This window comes from Mycena indigotica (genome assembly GCF_014461135.1).
Source record: "Mycena indigotica strain 171206Taipei chromosome Unknown Mind.scaff0002, whole genome shotgun sequence".
In the NCBI taxonomy this organism is placed as follows: Eukaryota; Fungi; Basidiomycota; class Agaricomycetes; order Agaricales; family Mycenaceae; genus Mycena; species Mycena indigotica.
In genome coordinates this window covers 792,269-803,135 of record NW_023503001.1, presented here as the reverse complement: position 1 = coordinate 803,135, position 10,867 = coordinate 792,269, and the positions used below count along the sequence as shown (strand labels likewise).

The window sequence follows — 10,867 nt, the reverse complement described above, 5'->3', positions numbered from 1 at the left end:
TTGGCGCCCTAGCAGGCGGACCCTTAAAGTTTCTTTTCTTTGGATCCTCCCCTGCTAGGCTTTCGTCGGAGTCTCCAGGGTTGCCCTTACACCGCCGCTGTCATTGTCCTCGATGTTGCCCTCAATGGTGAGCTCAATTCTTCATCAATTCTGATGAAATAAATTGATTTCTGACAAAACTTGATGATCGCAACATAATGGCGGTGTCATTGATGTCATCTACTCACTCCGGAGTTTAGCGGGATTTTTACTCCCAAAAGTTGATTTAAAAAGTACTACTTTTTGCACAAAAATCTATATCACAGGAAACAAATGGTTTCCGCAAAGGCAACCAGTTTGTATAAAGTTTTCCCTTTGTGGAAACTATTTGTTTTCTGTACCCGATGCGCTCGACATGCCTCCCGACCCCTCCACCCCCAAAATTGAAAAAGTTGCAGAATGTTGGGAAAATGATCCCAGTACAAAATGCTACTTAATATCTTTGTTAAGAGATATTAATAAAACTTATTAACTCAATATTGTTGTTAACTCAATCATCTCGGAGGCCTCGGACACTGAAAATTTCAATTCGGCGCCAATGTCACACACACATTTTGGGCGCTGAATTGATTAAAATGCTACAGTATCATAATATACTATATTATATAAAGTAGCAGGCCTTGTCAAGTGCGCAGCAAACCAGAAAAAAAACGAGAATGATTGGCTAAGCATGCCTAGAACATGTGCAAAGCTTAAAATCAATGGGGAAGATCAGTCCTATTTGTTTGGACTTGTATTTATCCCAAAAGAGTCCTACTTCAGGCGATCTTTTTGGCTGAATCCCTGGTATCATTGCCATCCAAGATCCAACAAATCGGATTGTTAGAATGCCGAGACAACTATTTAGTTCAGGCCAGCGCCACGGCGCCGCCGCCTGCCGCACCAAGATGTGTGCCTTTCGTAGAATCGTAAGCGTCATGATGTCAGAGCGCCCCGGTCATCACGGAGCTTTTGGTGACGTGTCGCTGTGGAAGCACTCATGTAAGCGGAAGCCCTTGACTCCCACTTTGATTGACGCCAGAAGGCAGTGTAGGATTTGCCTCGCGGCATGTCCACGTTCCACAGCACTGGGTACTTAAGCCTGGCGGCTGCTAATGTGGCTGGCCGCACCCACGATGCACGAATTCCTCCTCACAGTGCTCGTCGCCTTCTTGGCCGTCCTCTTCCTCTGGCGCGCCCCGGTTACTCTGGCGACTTCGGCCGTCCAGCAGCTACTCACAAGCCCACATGCGGGAGACCTTCTTCGATTCGTCTTCCTCGGCACTGTTATGGAGGCCGGCCGCCAGCTCGTTTCCATGCTGCAAGTCTCGTTTACCGACTGTGCGTGTCTGACCTGTGGCTACCCGCTTCATACTGACGTCACACAGTCTTCCGGGTGCAGGCAGAGTTCACGACGCTGGACTTTGCATACGACTGGTGCACCGTCTACCTCGATAGCCAACATGTCTGGCACTCGAGCCGGGCCTTCAAGGTCATTGCGCGGAACGCCAACGCCGGGCTCCGTCCCCTCCCATTTGGAAAGCCGGCGCTCGGGGAGAAAGACGGGCATCCCGACCCCATTTACGAGCCGACACAGATGACACCCACGCTGTTTCGCTGGCGCGGGTACTGGATCACTGTGGTGCGCACCCCGATCTTCCCTGTTTGCTATTCTGAAGGCGATAAACCTGCAGACGAAAACCACGGCCGGGTATGCCCACTATGACACGGGCGAAGAGGTTGGGGGCAGGCTTATCATCGCGTACGTCGCCAGATTCTAACCCGTCGCGTTGAATTCATGCCACATAGCATCTGGAGCCGCAAACGGCAGATCTTGGATGACTTCGTGGATGCTGCACGCGAGTTCTACGTGCAATCCAGCGTTCTTCCGCGGCGTGTGAACGAATTGGATAAGGAGCCCGTGCGTGTATCATCATGTTCGTTAACCGGACTGAAAAAGATCCAGAGCGGTGCGCTCACTCGAGCGACCTTCAACCAATCGGACAGCGCGTTCGACTGGATGCTCGCCTACCTCGTGCGTTGACATTTCTCTGATGCCAGAAGACGATGTGAATCCGTTTAGCGTTCGACAAAAGCCCTCGCAGGTGCAACACACTTCACGATTAGCACAAAGCAGTCCGACCTCAGCTGGGCGGAGGGGCCGAATGACGCTGTACGATATCTCCCGGGGAGCGATACGAGGCAACAAGTCCTGTTCACGAGCCCCAATACCGGCCGCAAGACCTGGCTTCAAGGTCCGTCTTTCTCAAGAACAAAATAGTCGATGTCGATCTGGCTTGTAGTCGTCATCAACGCCGGCCAGCTGAACTGGACAACGAACAATTATGTCGGCGGGTCCATCAGTGTCACGTATGTGGTGCTCATTTCGATTTCTTCCCTTCCTTTATTGATCTTTCATTATACAGATTGTACAGCTCGGATAGGACCGTCTTGCAAGACCTGATCGAGACGGCGCGGCAGACGTATCTTCAACATGGGGCATCCCGAGTCACTGTGCATCTTGCGGATAACGTGCGTCAGCGACCCATCGCCGGACTTGGCCACTGATAATCCGCCCACAGCGCGGAGAGTGGGCGAAAACTGTGACCAAAGCCCGCAGGCCGATGAATACCCTTATCTTGCCGGCGCAAGTCAAGGAGACACTGCTGCAAGATGCGACCGATTTCTTGGCCAGCGAAGGTGTGTTTAAGCGTCATCGACATTGTGTCAACCTAAATCATGCTATAGAGTGGTACAACAATGCGGGAATTCCGCACCGGCGCGGATATCTTCTCTGTAGACAATTTGCCGTCCGTCTGACCAAGCTTTCTGACACGCCGCTAGATGGGGAGCCTGGAACGGGTAAAAGCTCGACGATCCATGCCCTTGCTGGCGCGCTGGGCCTCGAAATATACTTCGTCTCGCTCGCGAACCCCGGAGTCGACGACTACTCGCTGGCGAAACTGATAAGCGACACGCCGGCACGGTGCATCATGCTGATTGAGTGCGTCTTTGCCCATCATAACTCTTTGGTGTTGCTCATACGTTATCCGAGGGATATCGACTGTGCATTCCCGTCGCGTGATAAGGACGAGGATGATGACGAGGAGGACGAGATGCAACAGCCCGTATTTGACCAGAGCGGGCGTCCGCTGCCGCCGCGCAACGCCCCTCAGCCCATCATCCCACGGTCGAGCGTCACGCTTTCGGGCCTGCTTAACGTCTTGGACTCGGTGTCGAGTGAGGAAGGTCGGCTGGTGTTCGCTACGGTGCGTATCTGGAGGCCCTTTGGCGCGGAATCACTTAACTTTTGCAGACAAATCATATTGAAAATTTGGACTCGGCACTGATACGCCCGGGAAGGATGGACGTCAAGGTAGAGCTGCTGACTATTTCTCCTGTGTCGAGCGCAGTAACAACTGAGATAGATCCAATACCGGCTGGCCGATTCCGACCAGCTCTGTCAGATGTTCAAGCGATTCTTTCCCGCAGTTGCGGCGTCGCTTGATGCGGATGCGTTAGCGATGGCCTTCGCTCAGGCGATTCCGCCACACACCTACTCCATCGCACACGTGCAGGGGTATCTCCTCACGCAGAAGCGCGATCCGGAGGCCGCGGTCGCCGGCATCGCGGCGTGGGTCGCGCAGCAGGAGGCGGAGAAGGCGGCGCTCGCCGAGGCCAAGGCGAAAAAACGCGAGGACAGACGGCGCCGGCGGAGGGAACGAGAGGCTCAACTTGAGAAAGAGAGAGACGAAGAGCGCGCCAAGAGGAATGGACATGCGCATGAGGGGTCTGTCAGTGGGGAGGAGGAAGGTTCTACAGGTGATGCTGTTAACGGTGTAGCAGTCTGAGGAGCATGTAACAATGTTAACATTCACCTCATGAAATTATACTTGTTTGTATTACCTTGGAGTCAGCACTCAATGAAGTGCGGAAGGAAAATCCATGAAAGATATCACTGTAATATCAAGGCTCCAACCAAATAGAATACAATACTCAATATATTAGGTTATAACCCAATACAATCCATATATATATCCAGGGTGGCAAAAATTTTGGAGTATATACTGTATAAGTACTATTGAGTTTTCTTCGAAGCCTATATAGGCAGTATCTGTGGGTCAGACAAGGTGTCATAAAATCAAATTCTTTCAGATGAGGTATTTTCTAAGTCTTTGTTAAGTACTATGCTTTCTGGGACTGATATCTGACTCAACTTCAGATGCTGCTTTAACTACAGCTTCAAACTGACTCAGATACTGACCCATCTAAACAATCTTATTGTTATATTAAATCTTCAGTTACATTACCGTCAATAGAAATTACACCATAGCCCAATTACAATAATATCTCATATATCAATCATGAGTCTGGGTTAAACTTTAAAATTTCCATATCAGGAAATTTGATCACACTCAAAGCACTGTAAATATTATAACAAGAAAAGTGTTTTATAGTCAACTATCAGCAAGACATTCATCTTATGACCCAGTTTCCTCTTAATCTGATATCTGTGTATTCACTGTTTTACTATTATATTTGACTATTCAAAGCCTTGGGTAACCTCAATATTATCTTTTAGCAGCTCTTGACTCTTAGGATCTATAACTAAGGTGTTGTCATGTGGCACAACTGTGCTAGATAGTTAATAATGATCAAGATTATAATATATGAAATAATATTCTAAAACAATACATTTTCTACTATATACTCAATATATTGGGTTATAACTCAATACTATCCATATCCCAATACAATACGGCCACTGAGTCTTGCTCTTGACCACGACCATCCTCACGGAGCTCACAATGTCTTCTATGAATATCATTGGTACAGTCATGTCTAGTTGAGAATACAAGCACTGCCTATTTCAATTGGTACTGGGGGAATGGAAGGCTCTGGTGGGGGACATGGAGGTCCTGGCCATGGTGATCATACCCAGTACTTAGGTGTGATATTCAATAAAATTCTATATATCCATTGTAAAGAATTCATGGTATAGCAACTACAGAGTGTAAGTATAGCAACCTTTGTATCTCAATGTTGATATCTTGCAGTTGAACAGGCCCTGCTGCATCCCATCCCGGTATACAACGCTGACGGGACAATCAACGCCCGGCGTCACCCGCCTGCGGGTCACTATTCAGGATCACTCCAAACTTCTCATGTTTGCCATCACGGACACCGGGAACAGTGACATGATCATCGGGCATCACTGGCTCAAGGAGCACAACCCCGTATCACCCGATGCCCGCCCGAGTGCAAAAGGGCCCGACTAATGGAACAATGGGAGGAAGAGGACAACAAACCCCTGGGCAAAGGGGATCGCCTCTTTGTCACCCGGATATACGATGAGGGACCGAACGCGCCCGCTCATATCCAGGCCATGCAGAGTGTGGCCACCAAGTTGGCCGCCGCCACCTACGCCGCCGAAAAACCCCGAACCATGGAGGAAAGTGTACCAGCGCACTACTTGAAGGAGTTCAAGGAGGTCTTCGAAAAACAGGATTTCGACAAGCTCCCGGAACGGAGGAAATGGGATCATGCCATCGAGCTGCACCCGGACGCTGAACCTGTTAAGGGGTGCTGTATTCCCCTATCAGGAGAAGAACAAAAAGAGCTCGACGCGTTCATTAAAGAGGACTTGGCAACCCGGCGGATCAGTAATCTCTCCGAACATTGCACAATGGTGAAGGAGGTCCTATGGATCCTGAAGGACAACCAGCTATACCTGAAACCGGACAAGTGCGACTTTGAGCAGAACAAAGTTGAATACCTCGGAGTGATCGTCGGGAATGGACAACTCTGTATGGACCCCGGTAAAGGTCGCAGGCGTGCGCGAATGGCCCCGACCCCGCAATTTGCGGGAGGTTCAAAGTTTCCTAGAGTTCGGAACCCTAGGAAACTTCTCTTGGCATCCGTGGGAACGGATGTTTTCCTGCAGGTACCTGTGCAAACATCTGCGGATATTGACACTCGTGCCGAGCTTTAAGGGTTCCTCAACTTCTACCGGCGATTCATCAAGGACTTCGGCACATACGCCAAACCATGCACTCGATTGACCCGAAAGGACAGCCCATGGAAATGGGGACTGGAGGAGGAAGAGGCCTTCCAAACGCTGATAGACCGGGTCACAGACGAATCGGTTCTACACTTCCCTACGGATCACGGGGCGTGGAGGGTCGAAGCGGACTCGACTTTGCCACCGGGGCCATCCTTTCGCAAGAACAGGAGGGGAAGTGGGTGCCGATCACATTTCTCTCTCGGGCCATGAAGGACACCGAGCGCAACTACGACATCCACGACAAAGAAATGCTCGCAATCATGCGGGCCCTCACCGAGTGGCGTCACTACCTCCAAAACGGGGGAGAAAAGCCTTTTGACATCTGGACTGATCACAAAAACCTGGAGTACTTCATGACGGCCAAGAAGTTGAATCGGCGACAAGCACGATGGTCGCTCGAACTAAGCGAGTATCATTTCTCCTTGCTACATGAGCCAGGGAAAAACGAACGGTCGGGCCGACGCGCTATCCCGAAGAAATGGGGTATGACTGTAAGGGCAACCCTGGAGACTCCGACGAAAAGCCTAGCAGGGGAGGATCCAAAGCGTGAATAGAAGCTACGGAAATACACGGAGGGACCGACCTAGCAGGGGAGGATCCAAAGAGAAGAAACTCTAAGGGTCCGCCTGCTAGGGCGCCAACTATATACTGGTCGTCCGTAACTGCCGACGTAGAGCGCAGAAGGCCTGAGCGGCGTCGCAGGCTCTGTCCCAAGGTGATCGTTGGGAGGGTCTTGACGGATCGGTGATTGTGCGGGTGAAGGAGGCCGTGGACGATGGTCGGGGTGGGTCGGAGCGTCCAAGGGGGCGCCGGTCGGATGCGCCTCGGATGCGTTCGGAGGGTCTGAAGGAGGCCGAAGCGGGGGTTCCCCTGACATCACCCCCCCTTTGAATGCGGCGTCCCGACGCATAGTTCGAAGGGCAAGGAGTCGAAGGTCGCTGAGGCGATGTGCCGTGGTTTACCCGGGTACCTCCGATAGAAGTCCGCAATCTTGTCTGGCGCGAAGACACGGTCGAACCGAACCCACGAGTCGTGTGAGGCGTCGTAGCCTTTCCACCTGACGAAGTAGTTAAGACGCTTATACCTTATCCTGGCATCCAAGATTTCCTCGACTTCCCATTTGGGGACTCCGTCCTCTAGCTCGGGGGGCGGTTCGTTGTAGCCGGGTCGTCCATTGAAGGGGTCGTTCTGAGCGGGCTCGAGCTTAACAACCGGGAAGACGGGGTGGAGCTTGGAGTAACGCGGGGGGAGGTCGAGCTTGTAGGCACCTTTGCTAACTTCTGCGAGCACCTTGAACGGTCCGAGGCGCTTGTGGGAGAACTTCTCGGAGGGCCGAGTCGTTCTGATGTCAGAAGCGTCCAGCCAAACTTTATCACCAATTTGAATATTCGGAGCGTCCGAAAGTTTCCGATTGTAGTACCGTTTATACTCGTCTTTGGCTTTAACGAGCGCGGCCTTTGCCTCGGAGACGCCGTTAGCTATCCGGTCGCGAAACTCGTTCACCGACTCCAACTCTGAGCGGGCGCCTGGCTCGAAACCCATTCGGGGGAGCCGACCAGTGTCCGTCATGAAGGGTACCTGTTGAGTGGAGGAGTGAACGTGGTTGTTATAGGCGAACTCAGCGGCAGGGATAAGCTCGTCCCAGTCGTCTTGTTGGTAGTTGGTGAAGATCCGGATATACTGCTCGAGCTCTTGGTTAACGCGTTCGGTTTGTCCGTCAGTTTGCGGGTGGTAAGCCGTAGAGGTAGCCGGTTTGATGCCAATTAAGCGCCAGAGTTCGCGTGTGAAGTCAGCGATGAACTGCGAACCACGGTCCAAAATGTACTTCTCAGGGGGTTCTGTGGTGCCTCCAGACATTCCGATAGTACAACCGGGTGGCTCCGACTGCGTCTATTGTCGTATGGCACTCAGTGAAGTGAGCGCGTTTGCCAAGAGCGTCGACGACTACCATCACCACGTCGTACCCATGAGCCTCGGGGAGCTCGACGATGAAGTCCACCGTGACAGTGTGCCAGCGTTCGGGGGGGACTTCGGTCAGGTGGAGCTCTCCGTGCGGGAGCCTTCGGAGGGCCTTCGTGCGGCAGCACAAGTCGCAGGTCGCGACGTAGCGTCCGATATGGCAGGACATCTGTGGCCACCAGTAGTTGCGCGAAACCAGCTCTAGGGTTTTGAACCGACCGGCGTGTCCGGCGACTCGCGTGTCATGGCAGAGCTCGATGATGCGCCTCCTTAGGTCCTTGTCTTTGGGGACTACAACCTTGCCGCGGAAGTACAAGAGATCTATAAAAGCATTTTTCACTATAAATTATCAGCCCAATACATCATGCAGTATTGTACATGGTTTGCTAGGTAAGAGCTGGTTACATACATCAAATTGCGGGTCAAAGTCTAATATATGTTGTTTCCACACATCTCCAGACAAGTTTGACACCTATGATACACAGGTTTTAGACGGAGGTCACATGACCTCCGCCAAACATGTCTGTCCTGCTGTCATATTCTTGATATTGACAATATGATCCATCAAATAGCCATCAATTACCATCAATTACAATCAGTAGCCAATTAGATAATAGTTTTAGATACGAACAGAACTTGTAATAGAACAGAGTTACATTAAAAGCTATCAGGATATAAACTACGGACTCGTGCGAGAGCCATAATCCATAAGGCTGCGATATCATCATCGTTACCACTACCTATCAAGCCTGCAACCTCGTTCTGTAGGTCACCTATTTCCTCGTGGGTCAGAGTTCCGAGGGGAGGATCTACAAAGACCTCGCTCAAATCTGGTGGTGGTCCTGTTTGACGCACCCACGAGCTTGCTGCCTCCTGGTTTGAATTGTTCTCGTATTGTGACCGAAGAACCAGATCATCGCGCAACCCCTCCCAGTCAATTCCATATGCCTCCAATTCCTCAATTTCCATATTCTCCTCCTCGTCTGGTAAAAGCATCCCCACGGACACCATTAACATACATGTCAAAGACAAACATGCTAACAGGTGAGCGACTAGGCCCTCGGCGGATTTGAATATCATGTTCGTTCCAAGACTCGGCAAAGAATGCAAGTTCGGAGTTGATTGTAGCCAGAAAGAGGAAATGGAGTAGCCAGATATGTGCAGTGTTATTGATATCAAGACCATATCGGATTTCGAGTATTGTGAACCGTTCGTGCCAGGTAGCCCCGACTTGGGCAGTAACATCAACCCAGAGTCGTTCGATACGGATATTATGCACACTTCTGCAGCAATAGTTAGACATGCTAGTCGAATAGATATCATATATATTACCTGCCCCAGATATACGAGCCCCGCAGTACACCGCGGTAATCTTCCATCCACGCAGCGACATAGAGATTCTCTGTTCCATGATCGCCACGAACACGCGATGGAACACCATAAACTGTTGCAGCATCCAGGAACAGGTCAAGAACTGTTTCGGCTCGGTTGTTATCGCTTGCCCGCAGGCCCGTAATAAGGCGTGAATAGCCATCGATAAAGCCATGTATCACAATGCCCCACCGAATTAGACCTGTAACATATTCGAATATACGGTTAACAGGTCAAAGAGATACTCGCCATGCTGCCCATCATGATGCCATAGTGAATTTGGGCCCAATACATGATATTCGCGTCTGCGGATGCGAATGCGTTCAAAAATACGGCGGACTGGATCAATTCGTAGCAGAGACTGGCGAATACGTTCGTGAGGAACAGGGTGATTGAGCCTTCGTAGCATGCCATGCAACATGCGGATGCCTGCCCGGCGAAAGTGGGTACGCAGCCTGAGGATGAGATTATCAAGCTCATCATCGGTGAGATCAGATATTGGACCAGTATAGGAGACAGGATAAGCAAGCATGGCAATCTCGCTAGGTAGTTCCTCCTGCATGGACAGATCAGGTTCAAGAAGCTCGTCATCGTCAGTCGGATTGACTGATATAGAATCGGTGGGGGGGATAACAGGTGTCGTAAATGGATTATCTTGTGGGGTAACAATACCATATCCGAGCAGAGCATTTCGTACAGTTGTGCGACTGACACCGAGGAAGCGACTAATACCAGCAGTGGTACGATGAGCATATGCAAAACAAAGAAAGTCCTCATCAATATGGATACGAGGTCTTCCAGGACCATCAGGATATTCGATATGCACAGGATCAGGATGTCCATGATGAGAGGCATCGACTGAGTCTTGATATGAGAGTCGAATATCGAGCTGCATTTCTCCAATACTCGTCTGGATAGTGTGAAGCTCGTCTGGAGGAAAGAGTTGAGTATTCTGAAAGGAAGTGAATCCTGTGCTGTCCCCTACTGAATATAAAGTTTGACCTCATTCAATATTGCTGCGAACTCGTCAAGATCGTCTCCTAGACGAGCAATAACCACAGCATCAGTAGGAGTCGACACAATGTCAGCAACTGCTGTTTTGAAACGATTGAAGTGAGTATAAAAGGCTTGGAGCAATACTTCAGGTCCATGAGTGGGCCCAATGGCTTCAAGAAGTTCGTCCATAATGTGATGTCACAGGCCTGTCACCTGCCATATTCGAATGACCGATCAGCATATCCTGGGTAAGAAGCAAGCGAGTGGCATATTCTGTCAACCGAATACTCAATATAACCACTAGATCAACAGTCCATTAGCTTTCATCTTGTTGTCAAGGACACTGCTGGACTTACGACTGCAAGCACAGTTATAGATTCTGTCGCTGTCCCACGACACAAGATCCAGAATGACGATAGGATTGCTTTTATCTGGGCAAATGATGGTCTTAAAATTATA

The 10,867-nt window shown here is 50.4% G+C and overlaps 2 protein-coding genes across 2 annotated transcripts; one reads left to right on the top strand and one right to left on the bottom strand.

Moving 5' to 3' along the window:
* Positions 1 to 1,133: 1,133 nt before the first annotated feature.
* MIND_00185900 (p-loop containing nucleoside triphosphate hydrolase protein) lies at positions 1,134 to 3,869 on the top strand (the record flags this gene model as incomplete). Its single annotated transcript, XM_037358768.1, has 14 exons — positions 1,134 to 1,359; positions 1,407 to 1,660; positions 1,713 to 1,780; positions 1,828 to 1,939; positions 1,985 to 2,053; positions 2,102 to 2,273; positions 2,322 to 2,388; positions 2,445 to 2,550; positions 2,601 to 2,718; positions 2,767 to 2,814; positions 2,863 to 3,022; positions 3,074 to 3,287; positions 3,335 to 3,394; positions 3,447 to 3,869. The coding sequence occupies 14 exons, from the start codon at positions 1,134 to 1,136 to the stop codon at positions 3,867 to 3,869; spliced, it is 2,097 nt and encodes a 698-aa protein (XP_037223863.1).
* A 5,130-nt stretch (positions 3,870 to 8,999) lies between these two features.
* Positions 9,000 to 10,597, bottom strand: MIND_00185800 (uncharacterized protein; the record flags this gene model as incomplete). Its single annotated transcript, XM_037358767.1, has 5 exons — positions 9,000 to 9,324; positions 9,374 to 9,614; positions 9,658 to 9,751; positions 9,798 to 10,364; positions 10,415 to 10,597. The coding sequence occupies 5 exons, from the start codon at positions 10,595 to 10,597 to the stop codon at positions 9,000 to 9,002; spliced, it is 1,410 nt and encodes a 469-aa protein (XP_037223862.1).
* Positions 10,598 to 10,867: the final 270 nt, after the last annotated feature.